Source organism: Aphis gossypii, chromosome 1 (assembly GCF_020184175.1).
Source record: "Aphis gossypii isolate Hap1 chromosome 1, ASM2018417v2, whole genome shotgun sequence".
In the NCBI taxonomy this organism is placed as follows: Eukaryota; Metazoa; Arthropoda; class Insecta; order Hemiptera; family Aphididae; genus Aphis; species Aphis gossypii.
Window position 1 is genome coordinate 15988576 of NC_065530.1, and position 14967 is coordinate 16003542.

Sequence of the window (14967 nt, forward strand, 5' to 3'; positions counted from 1 at the left end):
CACATGTGCGGTTCCGGCTAGATTGAAAATACGCCGTAAACAATAATTAAACAGACAAATAAAAAGCCATTTAAATTGTTGACTACGATACTGACCACCGTTGACAACTCCAACAATTATCATAAAAACTTGTCTTTTCCAATACATTTATATTTTAAAAAATTAAGTGCCAGTGATATTGTAAAATATACTGTATGAAAGCTATGGGTGTTTACTATACACTCTCATTATCAATCGTTCTTGGGCAAATGTCGTCGACTATAGCAGCACAATATCTATATCACTGCAGATTATCTGTCCCTAAATCGTTATACTATAACGTATAATATATATATGCGTTTGCTACATATCATTAAGATTAGGACCACTGGTATGCTGATGCCATATAAGTCAAAGTAGTAAGAATAATCTGAAAATTTGAGTTACATTATACCCGGGGACCACAACTGTGACCTATATCTATGATATTATAGTAGATATTATTAATTATCACACGATAAAGGGTTTGATATCGATTGAAAATTATACCGACGTCGTTAGTTTAATTAGGTCGAGTATACAATAACAATAATTAACATATTTTATTCATTCGCACGAGGATATAAAATTTCGATCACGCACGATGTACGATGAGTTGTATGTGTAATAAAATATGTTCAGAAGAAAACCAAAACAAAGAATTCAAAAACATAATAAATATTAAAAATTGTCAGAAGGTCTGCTGCTTGTGTGGGAAAAACACGATGGCTCGGTGGTAGATAAGTTATCGAACACATTAAATTTGGTCGGTTTACCATAATAACAACTGATGGTCATGTAAATGAAATGTCCTTGATCTACGAGATCGCGAGATTTATTATAGTTTGTTTACCTACAGATTTAACGATTTTTTGTGCATTACGCAGGTCAAACATCAATACGAGTACATGGTGGTCCATTATAATGTCCTGTAATAATAATCATATGATCGTCTATAGAGAATCGACCGCGATGACGACGATAAAACACGAATATGTGCACAATGTGTACCTATGATGTACAATATTATAAACCAGTTCACAAGCCGAGAGTCTTACACCGCGACCGCTGTAAATAAGAAGAACTGTACGGTGTTATAGATCGAAATACGACAGGAAATATCGATCGCGACCTGCAGGAAACGGATTCGTTTTCAGCATCACCCATCATTCCTGCTCTCTCATGAGTTATAAAGTCCTGCACGCGCACACTACATAATATCAAAGGATGACTATATAGTCCATCACAGCAGCGACTGCGGCGCAAGGATTAGGTACGTATATCGTAGAGAATAATAATATAATATAATAAAATATAATAGAGTCTCGTCGCACACGGATAATACGCTGCGCACGTATATTACGGCGCGGAAAAAGAATTCGTGTACCGTATCCGGACTGCTGCTGCAGTGTAGGTACGGATAAAAGAAGAACGGGCCGGAAAAAAAACTCGGTCGTGATGACGACGATGACGGTGGCGGCTTTGCCACGGTTTTAAACGACGTACGCGGCACTATACCGCGGTCATGTACAGGTATATAAGTGCTAGACCTATCCGCGCTCGTGTGTTTCATATATAGTGGCAGTAATAATAATAATAACGATGACGATGATGATGATAATAATAATAATAATAACGCCGCCGCCTAGCGTACACACACACACATGACGAATGATTTACGCGGCAACATCACGTGAATCACAGTCATAACGCGCGAGGCGCACACACCACCGCCGCAGACGGATGAGCTCGTAAATATCGTCGGTGACGGAGCGAGGTAACCCAACGCGGAAAACGTGATACTCTTCACCCACCCACCGTTCGCGCGCGCAGTGCTCACCTTCGCCGCGCCGTCATTGCCCACTCCTGCCTCCCGCCCGTCCGCCCTCCCGTCAGCCGACGACGACGGCATATATCGATCGGGCGGCGGCGGCGGCGGCAATCGCGCTAGAAACACACACGCACCACCGCCGCCGCCGCCGCCCAACCCTCTTCGGACGACTCTGTTGCCGTGGCGGAGCGACCGAAGCAAAACGAAGCGGAGGAAGAGGCGGCGGCGGCGGCGGCGGTAATGAGATTACGTTTCCCCGGCGCTCGGGCCCGTAGCCAAAACCAACACGTATGACACACGGTTGTGCGGCGCGCACGTATTCCGCGAGAGGGGAATATTACATTATTGTACGGCCGGTTCTCATTTTTCTATCCCGAGAGAACGTCCGACTGGCGGCGGAGGCGGCGAGGTCTGTCGCGCGAGGAGGTGGTTTCGAAAAAAAAAAAAAAATAATAAGAAAATTTAGTCGGAAAATATTACGCGGTGGCCTCCTCCTATAACCACGCAGCAGCAGCAGCGGCAGCAGCAGGGTTTGTATTATTTTTTTCATCGCGAAATTCCGCACAACCGCCAGAGACGATGTTTATCGAAAAGCAAACAATGCGCGTGTGTAGGTATATATAGGTACATACATACTTACATCATACTATATACACGGACAAACCTTTCAAACGGGATTTTCGAACCTGCGCCGTTTCAATTAAAGACCCTATATTATGTTTATATATATGTAGGTACGTGCATCCCTCCCGTTGTCGTAACCGAACAAAGCCGAAAACGGGTAGGCGGTGAAGTTTGTCTCTTGTGATGGTATATATACGAAAATACAACAATGCGCTGCGGGATAAGGTACACGAATCGTGGCCAGAAACTATATACACACATATATATAATACATATGGATAGACGTTTCTGATTTTCTCTTTTTCTTTCTCATTTTGTCTCTTTCTCTCCCTGCGTAGCGCACTACAATCGTCGAGAGACACACACATGATGACATTAGGTCAAGACAACGCGTTTTCAAATCGCTTTATGAGGTTTCTGAAATTTGATAATAGCATGACCCTAAACCATGGCGATAGGGCTTTGGGATGGGAGGAAGATTATGTTATGTATAGTTAACCGATTGGCCGTTTCTTAATAAAAATCTTTTTCTCACGTCTGTTTTCGAATCGTTTTGTATTTAGTTTTTAATTTTTTTAATTGGAGTCTCGTGGGAGTTCAATCCCCATTTCGTTATTTGTTTCTATATATACGTACTCGTCGTCGTCGCCGTCGCCGTCGCCGCCGCCGCCGTCGTCCAGAATTAAAATAATAAAACAATAAACGGATTGTCGAGAGAGTCGAGAGGAACGTATGAATAAACAATGAGGATACATCTCTTCTACGCGATATGCAGGCGTAATAAACGTTTTCTACTCCCACGGGCGGCCCGGTTACGTGTATATTAATAAAGTATATGTATATATTCTACGCACCTATACGATTTCTGTGTGTGTGTCTGTTTTTCTTTAGCTGCTTATAGTTTATAATGATGGTATAATAATAATAAAAAACGCGTCAACGTCAAGTTTTTCCTGGGACACGCGCGGTGAACATTATTTAATACACGTCTAGTTCATTTAGTATTTTTAATTATTATTTGTTCTAGACAAATAATTCGTTGCGTATAATTTATACCTATGCTAGATCATTTTAGAATTTATTATGGTTTTCCAAGGAAACTACTGCCGTCTGTGTTTACACACATCACGGGTACGATGGATTCCAAAACAAAACAAAACTATTGGCTGGACACTATTGTATATATATATATACATATGTTGCTGACAGTTTGTAAGTGTGTAGTACGAGTTAAGCCGAGTTTTAAGTTTTAAAAGTCCTACGCAGTAATGGACGCTTGAAATGATTTATTCGACGATCAAATAATGTCGGAACAAAATATATGTATTCGTATCATTTCTAAGCGATTTTTAAAAATCCGTATTCGTGAGTGCTCATAAAAAACCGAAAAAATACAACAAATTTAATATATATACATAGCGGTAACAGAAACAAAAGTAGAAAAACGTTTACTGAACGCATTTAGCGTTATGGATGATAGCCGTAACGGTTTAAAAAGCTGTTACTACTACGGATCGGAGGGACATATTTTTCCTTGCGACATTTTCGAAATCACCCCCTATCCCCATCCCCTTTGCGCATAGTTATATACATTATATAGCTCCGGGAAAAAATCGCGATACATATATATATATAAAGCTGATAGTTCGCGTAGTGTTTCAAGACACCGATTACGTTCAATATATCTCATTTACGACCCATTTGCCCGTGTGGAGCAATGTTGGCGACTTTTTTTCAGTGCTCCGGAAAGCCTCTACCGACACAGCGGCAACAAGAATGATGGACACATTAGAAGCGTTTCGTGGTTTCGCCCATCAAAGCATAATGGACGTCGTAAATGTTATTGCTCGCAAGCTCTATACACAGTACACACACGTTATACCTATATATATGTATATATTGTATATTATACAGACGACCCTGTCACACCATTTACACATATTACATATTATATCTATACATACAATATATAATAATACATACAAACATATACACATAGTCACTGGGGTTAAGTCTTCGCGGGAGGGTAGCCGCACCAGAATAGCCACATATACATGTTATAAATATCTGATATAATATATTAGTGCAAGTTTGACGGTTTCGACCAGTGAAGGTATACATAAGTATATAAGTATGTATACTGTATAGTTATACAATATATTATAATATGCACGTAGAGAAGAGTCCGGTGTACACATATTATAATATTATTTATAAACGATAATGGTGTTGGTTTCATTCGTTTGTTAGGTAGTGTATATGTATATCTATATGCATATATAAGGATCGCAGTATATCATATAGGTACGTAATAATATATACGAGCACATTATACATATATAGTATTATAGCAAAGAAATATGTTAAATTACCTCCTCGTGTGTGTGTGTGTGTGTGGTGTGTGTGTGTGTGTGTGTGTGTGTGTGTGTACCTTATACGTTATTTATATAGTTTTGTTTTGTTTTTAAACGGCTCCATAAAATCATACGGACCGCGAGGCTCCGAGAGAGAATAATATAATAATAATATCGAGAACGTCACGCGCGTTTACGGGCCGCCGCTACACGAAAACCGGAAGGTGGCGGCGGGGTAGCGGACGGTCGTGCGGGAAAAGGCCCCGGGGAGTCTCCGGGCATGTTGATTTAAGAATGCGCGCACGAAATTCGTTCCTACTGCGATGATTGGCCGTCGCCCGTGCGCCGTCGTTGTTGTGTGCATAGAAAATGAAAGATTAATACGCGCGTTTGTTTGTGTGTGTGTGTTTTAAAAATACAATAATAACGCGCGCGTATACGTATACCTAAGTAATAGCGGTATAGTTGTGTAGCGTGTGGTTGTATATATATAGTAGCTGTAAGTACCTACTTTATGTGTAAATGCATATGGTATATACAAATGTAGTAGGATAACGGTTACGATGGAATATCTATACGGTAGTATGAAATTATGACTTAAAATAGGTGGTTCGGACGGAATGATGGTATACTATCTAAATGTAGATGCTTTGATCACTTATTTGCGTTGTCGACCGTCGTTGTAGCTGTGTGTGTACAAAAATAATTTTCAATTTCGAGGACGCACTCAGCGTGTCGTTGTTTAATTAAACTAATTTTTATATGTGTGTGAAAAAAAGAAAAGTTCAACGTTTTAGAGAAAGACTTTATTATTTGCAGCGACTGACAAAAAAAAAATATATATCGTTCGCGTCAGACGAACCGATGACGTGTATGATGAGCCACTCTTGAAATAGCCTCTACAGTGAAAGTCGTACACCGAAATATGTCTGGAATACACTTATAAAAAAATGTTCAACGCAGACGAAATCAAATCTAGCATGTCAGCGTTATTATTAAAAATCATTAAAATATAAAGTTTCGTGAAAGTAAATAATGTTTTAACTGTTTTTCGGGAAAAGAGTATAGAATATTATAATAATTTAACACGAGCACACGAGCCAGTGGCAAATGCAATATAATGCTTTAAAACAAACGATATTATACTCATGTACGCAATAAAGTTACGATATTTGCAATGCAGAAATATCGACGATGAAAACATTTAAACACTTATTAAGTAATATTTTCAGGTGACGTATATGGTATATATGTAAGACTTTACGTAGCCTTTTATTACAACATTTTTACTTTAAAATGTATATTTAACAAAACATAATAATATTTTAATATTATGACGTTAATAGATTTTATTCAAACATTAAATTCAAGACTAAACATTTATAATAGTTATAATGTTACATTAATTAGGTACCTATTAATGTCAATAAATAACGTTAACATGACAAGCATTCTATTAATATTATTATTCTGTGTAGTAAATCTAAAACAGAATACGTGTAAAACATTTAAACGTGACTGCGATCGATTTTGATTTTAAGATTCAACAAAAAAAAAAATCGGCCATAAAGTACACGCGGCATATATTATACATACACAAACACACCATGATGTAGTAATTTATGAGTGTACCGTCGTAGACGTGTTTTTACGTGAGACACGTGACATTTTAACGACCGGATACGTATTTTTTTATGGGAACCGGTGAGTATATTTTCATATGCATACTTTCCCAAGTCGACAAGTATTAAACTAATATTTGTAAATCGCTAACAAAACAAAAGACATAGCTGTACACGGGAGCAAGAGTGATGTGGGGTGGTTAGAAACTTAGAAGTCGGTCTGGTAATAATATTAAAAAAAACACTTCGAATACTTGAAATAACCATTATCAACGGTATATCTTTGAGGTAATATCATAATAAATATATACATTACTTTAAAAATTCAATATATTAATCGGATGTAGATATAGGTACCTACCATTTAATACTATATTTCAATATGGTTTTCCCACTGCTGCTTTTGCTGCGGGAAGACTCGTCCAGAGAGTGAACGCGGCAGAGAGGAACATTATATCGGTGGGCGGGTGTGCGTAATCGAAACACGATACCATTGCCTACCTATAATATCTATTATATTATAATATTGAACGTATTGCGAGATATAGTCGAGTGGGTTTTTCGAGTATGCCATATGTCGGTCATTTCCGATCCGAAACAACAATAACGGTTGATAATAGTATTATAGTAAGTATAACATACTAGAAGTGATACATTGTAATATTATTACTAACAAAGCCGTCATTGGAGCAATATACACGAATATTATGTGCCTATTGTAAGTAAAGAGTGCAATGCGAGTGGTACGCTTACCATGTTCGGCTCGTCCGGGGCTGATGATCGCAACGGCCAGCAGCAGAAACACCGCGGCGAGACAGCATCGGTGGTGATTGTTGAGGTAGTTGTGGCAGTGGCGATGGTGGTGGTAGTGGTGGTGGTTGCTGTCGTCGTAGTGCTGTTGGTGATACTTATGCATGACGGCAGTAGCGACGACGATGGTTAGTGGCAACGGCTACCTTCTCCTCATCGCTGAATGTTTTTCTTTCCTGCGGAAACACAAACAAACGAATATAATACACGTAGGTATATACTGTATAAAACGTATAATGCACTTGGGCACCTTTATTTAAGTCGTGTAAAAAATAACACCATTGTACCAGGCGACAATTATATATACAATTATTGTCTGTATAGGAGATCGTTGCAGCACATTTACACAACAATATCATTATAATATTGTAATAATATATATATATATAGAATAAAATCATGCATTGCACATGCACACGGCTGACAAGTGCAACGACGGTAGGGCTGAGCGTTATCATTATTACTATTGCTCTAGACTACTACAGTGTCGTATATAACATGCAATAATAATAATAATATTGCCTATAGTACCGCGATATAATATAATAATATAATGCATGTGTAGTGTGCTGCGTTTGATAATGACTTCTAAAGTCGCCATCGAAAGATCCCGTTTATTATTGTTATTATATTATACTTTTTTTTTTTTTACTCCGTCCCCACCATTGTTTCGCCGACGTTATCTTCGGCATCTACCGCCGCCGTCGTCGCAACTCGCGCAAAACTGTCCGTCCGGTTTCCAATTAATGTCCTTCCGAGCTGCCGATGTTGACATTTTTGTACTTTTTATATTCCAGGCATAACAGACGATTGTCCAATAAAAGCCGTCGTTTATGCACCGTATACCTACTGTAAGACTGATCGTCTCGTCGTCGTCACCCGCACCCGACCATTATTATTATCGTTAATATATTATTATTAGATATATTAGGTAGGTAAGTCGTAGATATAAATTATAATAAATTTAAATTTCCCATAATATATAGGTACTTAAGTGCTAGTACACGCGTATATCTTTGAGCCAAATCTTATTCTACTGAGCTCAGTTCTATTCACGACTTTTTTTTTTTTTATCAAATTCCCGTCAGTAGAGTCTAACGTATATAGACGATATAGTATACAAAGTTGGCTATACACTACGAATATTGTTGACAAAAGGATTTTATCATTTTTATCACACAGATATAATATCCGTTATAGTGGAGGGCTAAGTTTTTGAAGTTCATGGAGTAAGTCTCATAAAATCATTCACCCTCCTACTAAATTTACAAGGACTATTACTTGTCCTTTAGTTTTATTTTAAAAGGCAACATTTTTATGTATTATTTATAATAGACTGTATAAATATATAATTACGTAGAATTCAGTTAACTTCCCATAAAGATACACACCTACCCACTTTTTGGATTATAAATGGTTACTTCTAATAATTTAAAAATAATGCATTTTTAGCAATAGTTTGTAAATCATAATACACGAACGTATAATAATAAAATAACAATTTCGTATTGTTTTAAGCGTATACGATTGTTTTTTAGCTTTTTTAGCAGCGGATGTTAAAGATGCATAGACCGGCCAGCAAGAACTCAGAATTACGTGCTGCGATACGGTTTGTCAACAATGCTACAGTAGATGCAATTTATCATCGTCTATCATATTAAAATACACAGTTAAGATAACGAACAAAAAAAAAAAAAAAATAATGACATGTTGAAATTGTCGGCGATCTAAACACATATTTGTGCAGCTTATGCATATTTTAAATTGCGCTCTTCATCGATTAAAATATATGGGAAAGAATATTAAAAAGAAAAAAGTAAACGTAGACTTTTTGTTCTCATTTCCCCCTCCCACTATTCCGGAAAACCTAACCATGATTAAGAGGAACAGGGTTAAATTTCTTTCCCCCTCTCTCTCTCTCTCTTGGATTTCATGTTAGTACACGTCGACTGCTGACCGGTGGTGTTCGACTTATCCGCTTATAAGGCACACGTGCAACTATATAATATACAATGCGACTAAAATAATAACAAACTCATTAAACTGGAACGGTCGCGCGGGCGGGATGGCGTCCGTGATTTATGGGTCTTATAATATGGAAAAGCGCGGCGGTGGAGCGGGGTCAACCAAGTTCACCGGAGTACTTGACAAATGCTTCGGTTTTTTTTTTATTATTATTTTTTTTATCGGTAGACGACAATCTTTTTTACGCGCGCATGAACTCACACATACACGCGCCGTCGCTGCGTACACCTTCCCTTCTTCTATATACGGCGTTTTATAAGTATATATATATATATAATTAACAATTATTTTCTAGTGCGTAAAATAATAAATTATAATAATAAGATGTATGTATTTACCCTCATATGCAGAACGCAAGTACCTATCTTCCAACCTTATACCTACCTATATGTGCATGCGCACTCACGTCGATCAGATATATGATATAAAATGAACGCGTTCGGCCAGGCGAAAAATATGTTTCCATCGATTGTATAATAATAATAATATAATAATAATACAATATCCTACGCGTTAATAACGCTCCGTTTGAAAATACCATTACGCGGGTTTGATGGGATTTCGTCGTTCTGGCGATTTGGTTCTTTTGGTTTTTTTTTTTTACGGTGGTGGTTTCACGGATTTTTTTTTCATATTATTATATGGGGACTACATCCCATCCTGCGGTCCAGGTTAGTGCCGTAAAGCAGTGTGGGGGTTTGGTGTATATAGTATAATGATAATAATAATAGAAGGTTTATATATACGGACGCGACTCTTCTTCTTTTTGTGTCCCGCAGTTGCGATTGACGGCGCGACGGCTGCTGCAGCGGCAGTGGCGCAAGTGATGCGCATCGATATCGATTCAAACGTGACGTTTTAAAGGGTGCACGCGTTGGATAGATTGGAAAAAAAATAATATAAAATGAAATAATCCCTCCCCTTGCCGCGATTCCATCCATTGAGTTAAACGTACTACACATAACACACAATGGTTAGTTTTTAGCATTAACGTAGGTAATAAAATATGTGCAGTATCCGAAATCGCGCAATATACCTATACATAATACTACTGACGTTGCAAGAAAAAACATCACATTGACATTTTTTAATTTTCATTGTTCGGTTTGTATGAAACAAAAACCAAAACATTTAACGTCCATATCGTTATAATATTATCTTCAATACTGTTTCGTATTTCAATGAATCAAGACTTAAAAGGACAGAACGCGATTATTATTGCACTAGTGAGAACTCCAAAACCATGACAACTAAAATGTTTTTTTTTTTTATTTAATACTGACGAAATACATACAATTTAATAACAAATCAAACAAAATATAATATGCGACATAAGATATTATTCTATTAAATCAGGCGGTGAATGAAATTAATCAGGTTTTAATTTATTCTCATGTCAATTAGTGATTTGACGTTTTTATGTTTCAAAAATATTATACTCCACGCCGAGTAGTCTTGTAGACTGATATAGATATATTATTATATTGATCGTAAATCCTAACGCTATTTCGATTTAAATTGCGGTAGTTATACGGCATTTAATAAACACGATTAGATACCGTATAAACGTATAATGTATCGTAAAGATATAATACAATAATATAATATAATAAGTGAAATGTTTTTGAAGAATTCCGACACGGCCTTGATGGAATATTATTTGTGTGGGATCTATTGTAAATACCAAATACAATTAATTTCTTCACGTTAGGTCTGTATAAAAAATGACTTTATGATTTTAAGATCACAGAAGAACAAACAGGAACAAATAATGGTTTAAAATTTAAAAAATGCATTATTATTGTTTTAATAATTGCTTTTTTTATTTTTTTGCACCAACGCTGCAAATATCGGTGTGAAATTTGACGAATAATTGAGATATGTTAAAGAATCTCAACCAGAGTTACCTAGAAATAACTTTCAATGTATTTAACTGTTTAACGGTAATCAGTTTGCACACGAATTTTAAACACGAAGAAATATAATATTATATTGTACCGTGTTCTTAAATGCGTATATACGTATTACTGTTTACAATCGTACAAAAACAATAATATAATAAAATATAGAAGTGGTTATTTTATCGTTTAAAACCGAATTTATAAGAAATAAGAACCCAAGAGTCACGGTTAAACGATGACGATCTGTATCAACGATTAAACGTGTGAATCGTGAACGTGTACGTATATAATATAATAACAGTGCGTATTACTATGTATGGAATTGCATTTTAAGTGACCGACCGGTGGTGGTTTTTATCTCAGAGACTCGTACGGACGCACACACACGCGCGCGCGCTCCGTTCAGTGTTTCTCGTCGTCCTCCAAATTAGAATTGGAAAAAAAAAAAAACAACAATAATAATAGCTAGAAGAAATCCGTCGCGTTTATGTATATGGGCACACACGCACAATCTGGTGTACATCGCGCCGCTAAGTAGTAATAGTCTCGGAGAAGAAAACTATATGTACCTCTCTGCTCGCTCTCTCCGTATACCTAAGTCCGCACACAACACAATACGCCTACGACTCGAACGCCAATATTTCATGCGTACCACCCCACCGCACACACACACCCGTATATATATGTATATAAAACGATAGATAGATGATGATAAGTCGACCCGCAGACGGCACACTGCACCGGGGCAGATGGACGATTGGCGTGTGTGTACCTGTATGCAAGTGCCTCGCCGCCACACGTATTACACCACTACGTATGTAATGTTAAAATATAATAATATATTATAATATCGCCAAGTGGTGGTAATTAAAATTGAAAAAAAAAAGGATATACATATTTTTTATTCGCGACGGCCACAGCAGACGATCGACCGACGCGATTCGCGCTATCTTTTTTTTCGGACCGGAGAGAAAAACAATGCGTAAATTGGTCGGAGAGCGCTCGCGCGCGTTCAAGAGCTACGACGACGGCGGCGGCGGCCGTCCGGGACCGAGAGACACCGATACGCACCGAGACGACGGTGAATCCGAGGAATCCGAGGCGGCGGCGGCGGCTGGTATAGTAATAATAATAATAATAATATAAAGAGTGCGCGCCGAAAACCGGTTTGTCTGGATTGCCGCCGCCGCCGCCGCCACGGCAGCAGAAGCACAGCAGTGCACACGAGGAGAACAAACAGACGGACGAGCGCGCGGGCCACCGGACAAAGCCCCCGAGAAGAATATAATAATAATAATAATAATAATAATATAATGCGAGACACACGGGAAAAACGACGGAGGAGAAAAAAAAATATAAAAAAGATCGACAGAGAGAGGGAAAGGACGACGGTGACCGGAGAGACCGGTTAATCAATTTCTGGAACGAACTGCAACGTAATATATATTATAATATGAGTATATGTGTGTGATCAATTATCGTTATGTCATACACCAGCTCCCATGATCCATTAAGCATACCGCGTTTGTATATTATAAATAATCATTACGCGCGTCGTGTACGTATTTTTTATTTTTTTCGAACGGAAACGGAATTTTGGAAAACTCGCGTTTCAGAGTGACACGAGACCGCCGCCGACGCCGCGAGGTTTAATGAGCAATAATTACGCGATTGAGATGTCGTCGCCGTCGTCGTCAACGTCGGTGGCTGCCGTTCGGCGGTGGCCGGCGAGATGCGGTCGGAGGTCGTGAATCACGGAATTATTGGCCGCAAACGTCACACGCGTCTTCGCCTTTTCGCCAGAGAACCGCCGCCACCCTCTCTCTCTCCGACGAGCTCGATCTTTACGAAGCTCGATTTCCAGGATTGTGTAACGTACACTGCGGCAGTCGTGCACGCGTCTTTATTGTTAAATCTCTGGAAATTATTTCCCCACCCGTTACAGCAACGGCCTTAATAATTCAAACTTTATTATGTAGTGATAATAATATTATATAATAGAAATAACTTTTAGCATTCGCGGTAACAATTGATTACATCCACTTTCTGCGACTAGAACTCGTAGTTGATTGTGTAATATAATATATAGTTTGCTATACCTGCTAGTGTACAGGGTATACGTCATCATATAATATAATATATGCTCGCAGCAATTATTCGGGGAATGAAATTAATTTTCCCAACCTCCGAGATTAACCCTATATGAAATATACTCGCTACTGCAGAAGGCCCAGGGTGTCAATTAATGGAAATTCGGGTTTACGAGACAAATTTCTACTCAAGTTTAATCGGCTGCCACCGCTGCCGATCAATCAACGACAGCAGTTAGCAGGGCGCCTTACGGGATGCGGGCGAAAACACCGTGTGCTTGTTATCGTGTATCTTTCTCCCTTTAGAATGTCCACCCTCCTCTCCGATACGTGGCGATGTTTAAACAGTGACTCGGGTGTCTGACTATTGACTATAAAACATTATTATACACGTAAAGTTCCTCTGCGTTGACACCGTAAAGCGGCAAAGTAATTTCAAACCGACAAAATATCGTAAAGCTCAAACTTTAAGACCCCGTGTTTCCGCCGTGCCATGATTAAACTTTGTACGTCAAGAAAAATTGTCTTCGAGATAATCATCGCAAATGCACAATTCCGAAATACTTTTATTATTTTCTTTCCTCTATCGTTTTGTTTTCGACAGTCGCTTTATAAATGAGTTATACGTCGCCATAACACATATACATACACACATCCATGTCCGATCCACAAATTCCGTCTAACCTATTTTTTCAACTCATTTCCGTCAGACGACTTTCTCGTTTATTACTTGTAAATCTAAAATGTACATCCCATAGCCCATGCACAATGAATGACTCTTTATAAATCGTTTCAATTTATTTTTATGTCGATTTTTTCAGTATCTATCTAGGTCCCTCTTTTAAACTTCCTCTTATTAATCTGGTACACACCATCAGTTTTCCTTTTATTTATAATCCCCTTCAAAATATAATATATTTATATCCGTGCAACGCATATTATTTGAAGCGTTCTTACATTTTTCTCCACCGTCGATATCATTAGTAAATTTCAATATTTACTTTGATCCCAACCCTGGCATTTTGAGAATTCAACATGCATCGTTGAATACAATTGGACTGTCCGACTTCTTTTCGGTTCGTATTCGCTTCACTGCCCTTCGTTTTTAATGATTCCGATATTATGGTGTAAGAACTATAGGCGACGAGCTATCTTCCCGTATCTCACTACAATCTAGTTCAATTGTTTTCAATATCTTGAACAGACGTCGACATTTTTGTAACCAAAGTGAGTATATTTACACAACCGAGACTAACAATAAGTGTATAATGTATATGGTAGCCTTGTTTTATTTATGTAATTATTTTATTATTTATTTTTTTTTTTAATAGAATTTAATTACTCACGCTAAAATTATTAAATAATAAATAATAACAAAAAAATGTATTGTTTCATGAAACGCGAAGTAATTAAAATAGGTATATATTTAAACAACTTGATATTATTAGAAAAATACCTCTATTGGTTAATGATACGTTATATAAAAACTAGAAGTCGTTCTCTATATTATTTTACATAAATTATTATTATAGGTATCGAATAATATGCTACAAGGTATAGGTGTACTAACTGTCTGAATGTTCACCGGTTAACCTACGTGAACGTTTTTCCGTTACACTTATTTACTATTATCTAGGAAACAAAATATTTTAACACAATATATAGTAACCTATATAATTGACAAGCTTTTTT

General features: G+C 37.6%; 1 protein-coding gene across 8 annotated transcripts in view; it reads right to left on the reverse strand.

Annotated features, from left to right (window-relative positions):
* Positions 1 to 14967, reverse strand: part of LOC114123847 (ephrin type-B receptor 1-B) — a 119757-nt gene that overhangs the window by 63662 nt on the left and 41128 nt on the right. For all 8 annotated transcript variants that reach the window (XM_027986968.2, XM_027986967.2, XM_027986966.2 and 5 more), the window contains exon 2: positions 7203 to 7435. In XM_027986968.2, coding sequence (XP_027842769.2) covers positions 7203 to 7365 — 163 coding nt within the window. In that variant the 5' untranslated portion in view covers positions 7366 to 7435. The remainder of the gene's footprint in view (positions 1 to 7202; positions 7436 to 14967) is intronic.